The sequence below is a fragment of the Plectropomus leopardus genome, chromosome 10, assembly GCF_008729295.1.
Source record: "Plectropomus leopardus isolate mb chromosome 10, YSFRI_Pleo_2.0, whole genome shotgun sequence".
NCBI lineage: Eukaryota > Metazoa > Chordata > Actinopteri > Perciformes > Serranidae > Plectropomus > Plectropomus leopardus.
In genome coordinates this window covers 18,504,109-18,518,369 of record NC_056472.1, presented here as the reverse complement: position 1 = coordinate 18,518,369, position 14,261 = coordinate 18,504,109, and the positions used below count along the sequence as shown (strand labels likewise).

Sequence of the window (14,261 nt, the reverse complement as noted above, 5' to 3'; positions counted from 1 at the left end):
ACAGAGCACTTTTATGTGATTTTATTCTGTTTTTGGTGAATAAGTCAAAGTGGAAATTTCAGAACTGTTTCATCACTGTGTAGGATTGTTATAAACAATGCACTTACAGAAATGTTTTTCCCTTACTTAATTTATATTTCTTTTTATTCTTGATCATTTTATGTTTTTGTTTGTTTTTCTCTTAATTTTTAATCCAAATGCCAAATGTTAAAAATAACATTTCTTCTGTTTCTTTGAAAGCTGGAGCATCACCTTGAATCAAAGCATGCGTTCATCAGTGATCTCATATTTTTGCTTGCGTGTTTGGTGCTTTTGTGCTCATCGTGCTCCCAGTCTTGACCAGTTTCTGTGGCAACATGATTTTGAAAATAGCTCCTCTCCAACGGCCCACTGCTGTCGCAAGTTCTGCCGGCAGCAGCAGCAGCCCACTCTTGATGCATGACTCATTCATTGCTCATTATCATCCCACTCTCATTTCATCCTACCCAGAGTCCCCTGCTTGGATATCTGATGGGGACGGCTGAGTGGGGGCGGGGTAGTGGTTACTATAAAGCCAGTGTGTCCATGCTGCGATTGGCTGGTGGGTTCCATTTAATCTGCTGTGACTACTACAGGGTCCGCCCCTGTACTCCTCCCCCTCGCTCTGCCCGCCCTGACGGCATCCATACACAATAGTGTGCTGTCTCTGTTCCAGGGAGAATATCAGCTCTGCACAGGGAGGAGAGGATTAGCGCAACCACTCAGCTCATCTGCATACACGTTCCCAGAGAACCACATGAGCACCCAGGGCTGCACCTCTTTTGTATAAAACCTGGCACTCCAATCACAGAGGCTCCACTTCATCTACTGTCACTGCTGTGAGAGGATTTAATAAGGACCACTGTTTTTCCCCCTCTATTGGACGCCTTTAAATGATATCCAGAATCTTTTTTTTGCAATTCAAATTTGCACTTTGTTGTCTGTGATGTCTCTATTTTATTGGGACAATGCAAGTAATATCATTTGATATCTTGCTCTGAGCATCAAATACTTTTCCCCTCCTTTTTTGGGACTTTTCCACCGGATTTGTTCCTTCATCTGGTTTGGGAGACTGCAGCACCAGAATGCCATCTAGAGAGTCCTACGAGGTTCACAAAGAAGAGAAGTCCCTGGTGCAAAAGGCCAAGCGAGAGGCCAATCAGGAGGATATTCTGGCGGCAGCTCTGGGGATGAGGATGGGGCCACAGAAACCTCCAGCCACTTTCTGGCAGCCACTTAAACTCTTCGCCTATTCACAGCTCACCTCACTGGTTCGCAGAGCCACGCTGAAGGAGAGCGAGCGGACACCCAAATCTGAGAAAGTCCACAACTTCAAGGTGAGAACTCCTATCAGCTGTTGCATCTCCAAAACATTGCTTTAATTTCATCATGTGTGGCCAGAGGGCTGCTTCTCATGCTTCCCATGTGGGAGACAGGAAGAGGAGGAGGAGGAGGAGTGAGGGAGTGCTACAGACTGGGAGAGAGGGGATGAAAAACAGAGCTGTTTTGGTCTGTCCAGTGAGCCTTTATCAAAAGAAAATCTGTTGGGTGGTCTGTGGACCACTGCTGTTAGTTTGAGCACCAGATGGAGAGATTAGGCCGATGGAGAGGGGAAACAGTGGAGGAGTGTATCCCTATTTGGCTCAGGCTCATTCTCCTAGTTTGGCTGGTTAATGGGATGGAGAGCAGCAGGTGAAATATTACCTTCAAGGCTTTCAAACTGCTGATGCTTACCAATCTCTCTCTGCTGCAGCTTTGTGCGCAAGGACTGCTGAATGTTGCATTTCAATGGGTTAGTTCGTGTGTTGAAAGCCCCACAACTAAAAGATGATACATTTAAATGAACTTATACTAAAGAGAGTATCAACATCTAAAATTAAAGTATTTTAAACTTTCTAAATTCACCGCTCTGAGACTCAAACACCACTTTTATCAAATTAAACTGCAGTTTTACTCCTAAATTCGTATTAATACTGTCGATAAATGTATTCACTACCTGCATTTCGACCTTTTTCTTTACTGTAAACATAAAGGAAATAAATGATGCAGTACATATAACAGACCAAACATAGAATATGACGACATTAACTGCACAAATTGATAGAGGTGGGGAAAAAATACATACAGAATAGTATCCAGATATTTTGCGTGGCAATATTGCATCAACACACAGACACCAAGTATTGATTTTTTATAATTAAAAAAGATATGAATATTGCAAACACAAATTGGACTTTATGAGACATGATAGAATAAAATAATTTACTTTTTGAGTCAATTTTGCTGCAAAAAAAGAACTGTAATTAGATGAACAGACTGAACATTTGATCATATTAGATAAAAATAGATGATTAAGGTTTTCCTCAATTTGTAGTTGAAGAAAGGTAATAAATTGCAATTTATAGAACTATATGTTATTACAATAACAAGCATATTGTAAAACATTTACAACTGCAATATTATTGTACTGTGATCGAAGTATTGTAACAATATTGTATTTGAGGGCCTCTGGTGAGTTCCACCTCCACTAATGGATTAGATACATGTAAAATGGTGATCCTAGATTCTGTAAACATGAAAAGAAATGTCTGATGACATCACTCTGTGTGGTTCAGATAGCCATTAATCATAGCTGACTTTCAAATAACTTCCTTCGTAACACCATTTGGTATTTGTCAACATAATGATCAAACTGCACAGTGTTATGAAGGAGACTAGCAGTTCTTGTCTCTGTCGACTTACACAGGGAGAGATGCAGCTCGTTCTCGCCCCTAGGGGCCTTCCTGATTGGCTGTGCTGTTGTCACCTGGTGGAGTGTGGGGGCTCCTTTTCCTAAACCAGCAAGGTGGCCTCCTACTGTTTACATAGCAAGTTTCCCTGACAACTTGTGCCCTTATTCTGGTGAAGTGTCAAATCCTACTGCGCCGAGATGGCAAAGCCCCCTCTGCTCAGAGTCCCAGCTCACCTCAGTGTTGTCATTTTGAGAGTCTGTTTGAACAACAATCCTCCTCCTCTGCCTCATTTAAGGTGGCAGCATCAACAGGTCTCCTGTATGGCCAAAGAAGGAGATCTGGTGTCTGTGTAGCTACGACTCCCCGCTGTCACCTCATTACACTTCATCACTAATATCTGTCACTGTCCTCCTCTCTGTTGTAGGTCCATACCTTTCGAGGGCCTCACTGGTGTGAACACTGTGCCAGCTTCATGTGGGGACTGATGGCTCAGGGAGTCAAATGTGCAGGTACATCTTGTTCTGCATCAACACTTGTCTTATATAAACTGCTTTAATGCTACATTCGTGGTGCACAAAGCGGGCATTACTGTATATGGGTTACTTGGTTTTTAGTGCATCTGGAGCTGGATTATCGAGTTCTAATCGAAAAATCCCAACAGTAGTTTGTGGATTAGAGGTTGTATAATAGAGTAAAGTGAGTACACTCTATTGCTATGATGTAACATGTACTTTATGTGATGTTAAATCCTTATTTCTGACCTACATTTTTTTCCTCACTGGGTTTATGAATGGAGCTCGAACATGCAGAAGAGTGCGTTTCAGCACTGTCAGTCAGAGCTGACAGATACATAAAATCTAAAAGTAGCTCTTTATTCTTTATAGAAATAATGATTTCTTTTCAGCTCAGGGCATGAGTTGTTCTTCACATCTTGTCATTATTAGAAAAACAAAGGCTATCTGTGTTTCCAGTCCTGTGATTTTGATGGATAAACATTTGCTGCATTATAACCTCATAAACACGCAACAGTAAGCTCACTACAGCAGCATACAAAGCTCAGCTCATTGTGTTTGTCTAATGCATCTTGTCATTATGCTCCACAGTGTGAGCATAAAAATTATTCACTATTCACGTTCAATCAGTGGTGGATCTTCCCACAGATCTTCCAGGGCGATACCCAGAGGGTATCCTGATTTTTTTGCATAAAAAAATAATAGGGATATCAGGGAGTGGAGCTCAAATGACGACTATCAGAGTAAAAAAGTGTAAACATAAAAAAGAGGCAAAAGCTATTATGGGTGCAGAACAAAAAAGGATAGAAAAATTTTGCGCATACTGTATTCCTTTATTGATTGGTTGTTTTGATTTTTCACCAGCTCTTGCTCTGGTTCGTAATAAAAACAAGATAAAGAAAATATAATAATAATAATGATAAGAGGAAATAATATAACTTTGGGGGATGGGGTAGGGGGCCCAGGATAAGCTTGTCTAGGGTGCAGAATTTGCTCGATCCAGCACTGCCTTCAATCTGGAATTATTTTGAGTCCTTTATAAATGCCCCTTTATTTTGAGTGATGGATGGAGTGTACACACACGTTGTTATTGTGAGGTAAATGCTTCTGTTATATTTGCCAGTTTGCTTGTCAAATACTCAAATGAGATTTCTGTTTCACTGTAGCTGTTGTTGGAATCTGCTCCACATCCCAGAATAGTGCTATAATATAGTTTGATGTGAGCCTTTGATGTTTTATTGATGAAACAAAGTATGTCACACAAATCTGTGGGAGCGCTTGCGTAAATTATTAATGTCTTGATTTTGAACGCTGACAACAATAAAAAAAGAAAAAACACACACACAAAAAAGGCACATATGTTTGGAGCCAATCTTTATAAACTCTTCTGCTGCCATTCCTTCAGTCTCGACCACAGCTACCAGAATCTAGGGCAGCGAAGTCTCACATGATGCTCAAATTTGCATACCAAAAAATGTCCTCCCACCCCCTTTTCTTTTTGTATGTGTGAACTGTTTTTGGCCGCGTGCCAGGAAGCCAGCCTCTGCTTGTGCTTGTTGTGCCACATTTCCTCATCAGAGTACGCCCCCCAGCCTCATCCCATCATGCCCATGAAGGAAAACAAAGCTGGCATGTCTCTTTAATGAGGAGCAGAGCTCGGAGCGTGGGGAAGGAGCTCTGTTTCCACACACATTAAAATTCTGCGGCTTCAACCAAAGAGCTAGGTCAAGCGGCTCAACCCCTATTTAACTTAAATACTTGGTAAAAAAACAAAAATCCAACAACTACAAGTGCTGCGTTTTGTCTTCAGTTCCAGTTAAAATGAGACCGGTTTTAACTGGTATCTCTGCTAGTCTGCATGATGATAATGTGCTGATTAGAAATTAGGAACCAGCCACCATTAAACCTCGTCTCAGAGCCCTTTAGCCAAAGCTGATCAGCAGCATTCTCGCCATAGCAACGGAGACAGAGCTGACGGTGCAGTAAAGCAGCGTCCCCTGTCTCCTGGCTACTGGTGTCCCTAGGGCCTCTTTTTCACCCTCACCCGCCCCACCTGGGACCCAGCAGGACCATCAGTGTGCTCACATGGACATCAGGAGCTCAGCAGACTTGTGTGTGATGACAGGCCGTCCTCTATTATACTGCCTGTCTCATATCCTTAAGAGAATCATCTCTTAAAGTAATTACATTTCTGCATCAATGCATATAAATTCAGGCTGCGTGAATTTCTCCAGGGACCCATATTAATCTCAATATTGTCTGAGGTTCTCCAGAAGCATAGATTCTGAGCTGTGAGAAGTTTTTTTTAAAATATACATTTAAAATAAAAAAGTAGTAATTCTCCAAAATGGTATTTTTTATGTTTTTGGAATCAAATAGCAGACATGATTTGTCAAAAAAGCCCATTCAAAACTTGGGAGACGGCTCAAAAGATCTAAAGAGCTTGAAGAGCTGCCCCATTTTAGTCTGGGAAAGTAGGTCTAGTGTTGCCCGCAGCGCCTCAAATGCTGCTTCCACAGCCATTGTGTGCAAGCTTGGATTTGGAGAAGAATAGAGCACAGCAGCAGCAGCAGCAGCAGCAGCAGCAGCAGCAGCACAGACTACTATCCCTCCCCAAGGCCAGGGAGTTTTCAGTGTTCCTCTAATTCCCTCCATGCGTCTGTATTACAAAGCCGAGCTGCTCTCTCTCTCTGCATCTGCTCTCCACGGGCGCCTCTGTTCCCGACAAGGTGAATCCTGCCCTGAAACAGCTGTGCCTCAGGCCCCAGCCGCTGTGACTGAAGACAAAAAGCGACGTGGGATACTTAAACTGACATCATGACTAATATGCCATTTGAACACCCAGTGTGGTGCATCCAGCGTCTCGAAAAATATCATACAGGAGGAAAAAAAGACATCAAGAGGAGAATTTCCACACATCTAAAAATTATCAAATGCATTTTCCCTGTTGTTTGATTGACTATTAAATGCTTTCATGCAAATTGAAAAAGACAAACACGACTATTTCATAGATTAATGCTCTGTCATTTTTTAAAATTGTTTTTAATAAAGAAATGGCCCTCTGGAGGTGACTTTAGACTTTAGCCAGTGCTCAAGGTGACTCCAATGTCACCAGTATGTGGTGTAGAGAGAGGAGCTCTTCAGTGGTCTTGTGACATTTAGGGGGGCAAACATCGATCGAGGGAATTAACACTGTTCTGCGAGCCAAAACACACATAAAACCCGCCAACCAAATCCAAATGAACCTGATGTTGAATGTCAATTTGCATAATAGTCCTCAGTTCAGAGATAAAATGACTGACCTGCACGGAATGATTCAGTTGACTTTGTATTCTGGTTGATACATTTTATAGTTGAAAAACACCATAGCATGTAACTCTTCCTTTTTGACTTTTTTTAAGCTGCAGTTAAAAAAACTAAATCCGCTGTACGTCTCTGTCTGTAGATTGTGGTTTGAACGTCCACAAACACTGTTCATCTCTGGTGCCCAACGACTGCAAGCCGGACCTCAGACACATCCGTAAAGTCTACAGCTGTGACCTCACGACCCTGGTGCAAGCTTATAACACAGCGCGACCCATGGTGGTGGACATGTGCATACGAGAGATTGAATCAAGAGGTCAGTTTAGAGTGACTGTGTGTGTTTGTTTGTGTGTGTGTATGTGTGTGTGTCATATTTATAGCTCATTATAAGACTACTTTCCTCCATGGTGTAAATGTGATGAATGCAGTGTAGTTTAAATACACATTTAGTTCATTTTAAGCCAGACATTTAAAAAAAACAAACTAAAAAACAACAACAACAACAGTTCAGAAATGATTTGCTACTAAAAAATATAGTGAAGACTTTACATTGAAGGTTTGTGGCTGACATGCTGCAAACAAAGAAAGGCCATGATAATTTAATTCTTATAATAAACAGCATACTTCATTTTGAAATCTAATTACTACTAGATCTTTAATAGTCAAATGATTACAAATGGTGGTATGAATGTTCAAGTTTCTATTTTTCATTTTGAACTGAATTTAGTTTGAGAAACGTAATGTTTTGGTAGTATTGCATCATAATATTGGCACATCGTTGGTATCAGTAAATAATTTAAAATTTCATATCGACATCAGCCCACATTGAACATTCCTGCCAAGGCCCATAAGATGACATTTTAATGATGTAGTCAGATTTTGCCCTGGTAGGGACTATTGTTTGGATCAGCAAGCGAGTACATACTACTCAGTTTGAAGCATTTAAAGTCTGCTTACATTGCTAACTGAGTTAATATTTTTTGGGCGGGGGGAATGACTGAGTGGAGTGATGAGTGTGCGGGTAATTGTGAACGTGTAATGAGGAATACATTACTCTGTTTCCTGCTGCCTTATTTGATTGCTTTTCAGTTAAATCATTCAGCTATGGAGGAAACTCATTGCTCCCTCATTGTCTGCCCTCTAATATATGTCTGTAGCTAAGTTTGATTTATGTCTTTATTATTTTGCCCAGTGATGCGGAAAACTATTTGCATCTGCCCATGTTGTTCTATTATGTGACACTGTGGACATTTTATCCTTAATTTTTTATGCATATTTAAGGGTGTTTAATGGCATTTCCTTAATTATGCAAGGCGATATATGAACGGGATTTTTTCTATATTACTCATGACACCCCTGATGATGTCTCAAAGGTTGTTTTTTAATATTTTTTTAAATTATGTTTGTCCCTCAAGGACTGAAGTCTGAAGGCCTCTACAGAATATCTGGATTCAGTGATTCTTTGGAAGAAGTCAAGATGGCATTTGACAAAGGTACGTGTTTCTTTATGGATTTCTGTCAGCTCACAACGTGACGATTGATTTGTGCTTTCATATGTTTACATAAGACTCGAAGAACACTTTGGATTAATGAGAAAGTGACACATTTGTGGAGGATTACTGTCCATCTGGGAGATCCTATCCCTCTCACGCTGGGTTTCACAGTGTGGACAGACAGGGGGACCTCAGGGGATACAAACCATAGATGTACTCTTACTGCCTTAAACATAGCCGGGGAAAAAAAACAACTCTTCCGCTGTGTTGGGATTCAGTAGTAGACTTAGTGGGAATGAGCCTGTCTTGCCCCAGTGCAGTGTGAATTTTAACTGTAAGAAAAACCCTGCAGCAGTGGGCTAAACTCTTCTCCAGATCCGCATGTGGGAGATCATCCATGACAGAGTGTCATTCCAGCTCACAGCGCTGTGATGTTCAGTCTGCCAGCACAAGTAGGCCATGGCCTGCTCTGGAAAGCATGCATAACTGAGGGGAAGTCAGAATAAAACAGGCCAGGCAGATGATAGCAGCTACTTTGCAAAATACAGAGTGAGAGAAGATTTCTTTTTCACACCCACAGTAACATAATCTCTTTATTCCTCAATTCAGGCAGTGATGTGAGATTGTTGACGTCAGCTGTTTTCACAGTGCAAAAACTCTTCTTCTCATCCATCACACATTCAACCAACAACCAAATATAGCACTTGAAGTAGCATATCTGAGGAAATTAATGTGGTTTTTGCTCGTTTTAGGTCGTACCCTCATTGTTGAATGCACTCATTGTCAGTCGCTTTTGATAAACTCATCAGCAATTAATGTAATGTAATGTCACATTTTCACAGATGGGGACAAGACAGACATCTCAGTGAACGCCTATGAAGACATCAATATCATCACGGGTGCACTGAAACTTTACCTCAGGGATTTGCCTGTTCCCATCATCTCGTACGATGCTTACCCCAGGTTCATCGAGGCTGCAAGTAAGTCAAAACAAGACAAATTAGTCAGACACACACCTGTTTCACTGTGTTGGATTTGCTGTAGTTTAAGATATACTCTGCAGGATTTACTTAAAAAAAATGTAGAGACTATTCTGTATATAAGGTATCGAGGCGGCAAGAAAGACAGTAATGGCAGTAAAATGGTGTCTATGTAAAAGGGACAGCCGGCAGGATGGGATAATGGGCAGGACAGGTGTGATGTTTTGACAATGTTTATGTGTGTGACCCACTGTGGGAGATTTAAAAAGGAGCTTATAGCAGTCAGCAGCTAACTCAAAAAAAAAAAAAAAATGATGAGAAGAAGCATGTCCATTAATGTCTGCACACTGGGAAAACAATGAGGTCTGGGAGCTCCCTACTCCCCCGAGCAGAGGACCAGATCAGTTGCCATAAAATGGACAGTAAATAATTGTTATTGACATGTTGTGCCATTGTTATTGTTTGTAAAGCACTGCTGACATGTGTTATATGTTATATATATATGTTATGTCACAGTAGAAGCCAATGCTGTTGTGTTACACATCACACATGTCACACCTGTTTTGCTTCCACGATGCTGGCATGCTGTCTAAAATCACTGAAGCATGATGCCGCAGGTGTTGTTGAATAGTGTGCCTGTACAGATGGCAGACAGTCACAGTTGGGCTTTATGTTGTTGTCTTCATGTGGTCACACAGTGAGTCACATTACATTCATTAATTCTGACACATCTTTTTCTGCAGAAATTGCTTTGATACATTCTTGAAGCTGCAACTTCACTTGCACAGATTTTATGGCTGTTATTGGGAAAAAAGAGAACATTCATTGATAATTTTCCTCGGTCTCAGTTGGAACAAAACTATGGAAATGCAGTTTATTCAGCTGACTTTTCAGAATCAGACCATGACTTTCAAAACACTGACCCAGATTCCTGAATTCAGTATTTAACTCTAATTGTACCCATAATTTGCAAAATATTACAAACAAGAACCCATTCACAATGTTCATTAGCGATCTCAAGCAGCCTCAGACTTCTCTGAGACTAATAGCTTTTCATACCCCACAGGAAATACCAACATCGATTCCTGCTCCTCTGAGGTCAGAGAGTGCACTCTGGCCACTTTTAATTCATAACTCTTTTCTGTTTCTGCTCAGAACTCACAGACCCAGAGAAGAAGCTGGAAGCTTTCCGTGAAGCGCTCGCTTTGCTGCCGCCATCGCACAGTGAAACTTTGAAGTACCTCATGGCACATTTAAAAAGGTGAGCATTGCAGTCAAACTCTGCAGGAGGTTAGGGACCGTGTGAAAGTTAATAGGATGAAGTAGTTCTGGAAAACTGGAATTATTGTGCTTTTTTTTTGATGGTAAAAGAGCAGTATGTATAGGCCAGTATATGGAATTTTATTATGGTTTCAATTGAAGTTTACTGTCTCAAATTGATGATAATGGATGGCTAAAATAACTTACCCTTTGAAACCTTGTTTGACATTTCTTTTCTTGTGTGTCTGACGCCTTTCACAAATATTTAAACTTTCAAACCCTGAACAATTTGTTTTGCTTTCTTTTGAAAACACGAGAATAAAAAAGGTAGAGCAACTTGGCAAGAAATGTTCTGCAAATTGCAAGAAATAAGTAATTTGGAGAAATATTTATATTACTTGTAAAGTGCCCAAAAACTATATGACTATATTATCATATTTACATATTTTAAATAATTTTGCAGAATTTTTGTTTTACTTTGTAAGTATTTCCTTGTTTGTTTGTTTGTTGTTGTTTGTTTTTTAAACTTCTTTTACTCTTTTTTTTTAAATTTTTGATTTATTTTCTTGTGTTTTTCAATTTATTTTTTGTTAATTTATTGGGTAATTTTGTCCTTGAGGTTCCTATTGCCTTAACCCGTGTTTTTGAAAGAAATTATGTTCTCAGGTTTCAAAGGGTTGAGGCGGGAAGTTGTGCAGTTTTCCACCTCATCGATCTTTGTAAAATGTACAGTCGCTGAATTGGGGGACAGAGTTGTCTCACCTTTAAACCAGAAGCAGAGGCAGAATCAGCGCTAAATCAATGTCTGTTTAAAAAGGACAGTCTGTAGGACAGGACCCACTGATTTAAAAAAGTAGCAGGCAGTTAGCTACTCAGTCAAAGAATATGATTCATCATGCTGAATCGGTGGAAAAAAAAGCCGGCAAGGGTTGAAGAGGGCCAACGGTGCAAATCATGCGTTCAGCGTCGGCCCAACTTGGGTCTTGTTGCTTCTGGGATGCTGGCATGCTGTCTGAAAAAACTCACTGGGGCATCCATATTGCTGCTGTTGGTTGATTCTATACAAAAAACAAAGGTGTCGTAATGAAACGGCCTTGTTGCCAAGATCTCTCTGTGTAAAAATGATTAGTGTGACATCATTTTGAGATACTGTGGGGACGGTGTTGCAAATAGGGGGAAGCTACAAGACAAATATTAGTGACACTGAAGAGGGCCCGTCTTTTTAAAACTTTAATAAAGTTCCCCTCCCCACTATAGTAATTTTCATACAGTCCCTAAAACTCTGTTTGATCCACAATTTATCTTTGTTTCTAACTTTTTAAAATGTTCTTTTCTGTCTTTCAAATATATTTTCATAGGGTGACACAGAATGAGAAATTCAACCTGATGAACGCAGAGAACCTCGCCATCGTTTTCGGACCCACTCTCATGCGCGCACCGAACCAGGACGCTATGACAGCACTTAATGATATTCGCTACCAGAGACAGGTGGTGGAGGTGCTCATTAAAAATGAAGATGTGCTCTTCTGAACACAGATCAGGACTTTTATAGAACTGCTAATCATTCTTTTGCGTAAAGACTTGGATGACAGTTTGTATTACACTGATTGAAACATTTTTTTAAAATGCCCTGCGTATGGACTAGTGCTGACCTAACATCTGCCCTCCACTGTATCTGGTGTGGACAGTGAACTTTACACTTGTACGTACTCTATGTCTCCCCATTTTTGTCGGGGGATTTTCAGAAGCTGACAGGCCAGCATGCATGGTGCAAGGTCTTTGTTGCTTTGTAGTGGTAACCCAGCATGTGTTCGGATTGTGTAGCGCTGTGATTTTGCTTTTGTCTGTTCTGTAGTAGTTCGATAGTCCACATTCCCGGCTGCCTGCGATGCAGCTCCTTTCAGTTAAACATTAGCTGGATATAAAGATAAGCTACTGATGTTTGGGGTAATTTTTATGATGCTGTATTTTTTTATCCTCTCGGCTGTTTTTATGTAACCTGAAGTAGTTGAATGAGCCTTTCCTGTTAATGTGTACACACTGGTGCATTTGCCTGACCTTAACATTTTTATTGTTATAAACAGCATTATTTGTGAATTTAATTTTTTTTTTTATTGTAATGTTTTTGTACACAACTTGTGCATGATCACTTTAATTTATTAAACCTTACTCTGAGAAATTAAGTGCTTCATGAGTCATCTGATTTACCATAATAAAGATCAAATTGTGCGTTAAACCTGCATCAACAACTTTTTTATGGTCACTTGGGGGCAGCAGAAACGAACTGTATGCGCGACATGTAAGCTGACATGGAAAACATGTTAACAAACAGCTGCTAGATTCTGCTAGATGATGGATTCAGCAGATACACAGCAACATAATCATTTATTTGGACTAGATTTGGTAAATATTCCTTTTTTCCCCTTTATTTTGACACTTCTCTCCTCACTTACCTCACTTCCTTTCCTCCCCTTTCTTTGTTTACTTCTCATTAACCTTATTGAGTTCAGCTGTTCACTCCCTATGTGAACCCTGCAACCCTTTCACTCGGTCTTTCATTTTAATCACATGGGGTGGCAGTAAGCAGATTTTATTTCTTGTTAGTTTATCCTGTGCATAAATTTAGCTGAGAAAATTGTTTATCCTTATCAAGACAGACATTTGTTTAATTTGACTCAAGTTATAATTTTTGTATTGAAAAGTCACAACCACCCTCTATGTTAACCAACTAGAAGCTAACTGTATCCATTGGATATTTTGAGGGAGATTATGGTTTTATCAGAGTGTTTTCCCTGTACACATTTGCTTGTTGGATCTGGAAACTACGACAACTATATGATCAATCCAATCAACTGGAATAAATATTGGCATTGTACATTTCTGAAAACCAGAGATATGTTAAATTTGTTTGTTTCATACGTCGCAAATATGCTGAAACATTATGTTTCGATGTTGTGACAGAACAGTGGTCACTCTTTTTTTTATTTGTCTTTGCTCTAAAGAAGAGGCTGGAAGTATTTTATATTCATCATAGTGTCATCAGATCACATGAAAAGACCAAAACCAAAAATGGGTTTTACTAACAAATGTTGACCATGTAGCCAAAGGTGAAGTTAATTCCTCTTTGGCTTCAGCCTCATTTGCAGTCCAAAACACCTCATTGAACTTTTCGTTCTTTTAAACCTTCATATAACTTGAGACACATCAGTATCATACATGTGGACAATGTAGTTTATTTTGAGTTTGTCTCTTGTACGTCGTCCTGCTGCCATAAATACTCACTAGAGCACAACATGTGTATTAATCCACAGCTGAAAATAGTGACCAACAACTGCACTATTCATTCCTGTTAGGGTTAAGTTAAATATAAACTGCAGTGCCCAGCTCTTCTGGGAAATTACCAACATTTTTTGTAAATAAAACTATATTTGTGACCCGTCTTTAAAGATTTCTGTCTTGAATAATGGGCTTGAGGCTGAGCCCCCTAGACAGAAAGGGGATACAGCATCTGTATCCTTGAAAAGCCTAAAGAATATATAAATATTTAATGCTGCTTAAAACATTTGACCAGAGCAACATACTTGTTTGAGGCAGCAACATGACCCCAGCAGATAGGACTAATAGTCCTCCATCCTGCATATTCAGGATGACAGGCCGTGCCTAAAAGCCACACGTCATGTGACTTTCCATAAACCCCCTCTCACAACACATCCGTCACACTGATTCACTGTGAGATTAAAACCCAAACACACAACACCTAAGGCAGTACCACTCCTGCATTTGAGAGACTGTTAATTACTGGATATATGTGCAAACAATGTCACATCAAATTTATGCATTTTTAGTTTTAATTACCCACAGGTTATGTCTTTCCAAGCAAATTCTACGAACCAGCCATGCACAGCCATCACGGGCTCATCACATGACTGCTGTTTCAAACTGTTAGAGCTCCAGGAGTTATTT

At 40.0% G+C, this 14,261-nt stretch overlaps 1 protein-coding gene across 1 annotated transcript; it reads left to right on the top strand.

The window, feature by feature from the left end:
• The first annotated feature begins 661 nt into the window (after positions 1-661).
• Positions 662-12,377, top strand: chn1 (chimerin 1). The gene is made up of 7 exons (XM_042494857.1): positions 662-1,355; positions 3,175-3,259; positions 6,708-6,881; positions 7,981-8,058; positions 8,901-9,038; positions 10,194-10,299; positions 11,657-12,377. The coding sequence occupies exons 1-7, from the start codon at positions 1,104-1,106 to the stop codon at positions 11,826-11,828; spliced, it is 1,005 nt and encodes a 334-aa protein (XP_042350791.1). The 5' UTR covers positions 662-1,103; the 3' UTR covers positions 11,829-12,377.
• Positions 12,378-14,261: the final 1,884 nt, after the last annotated feature.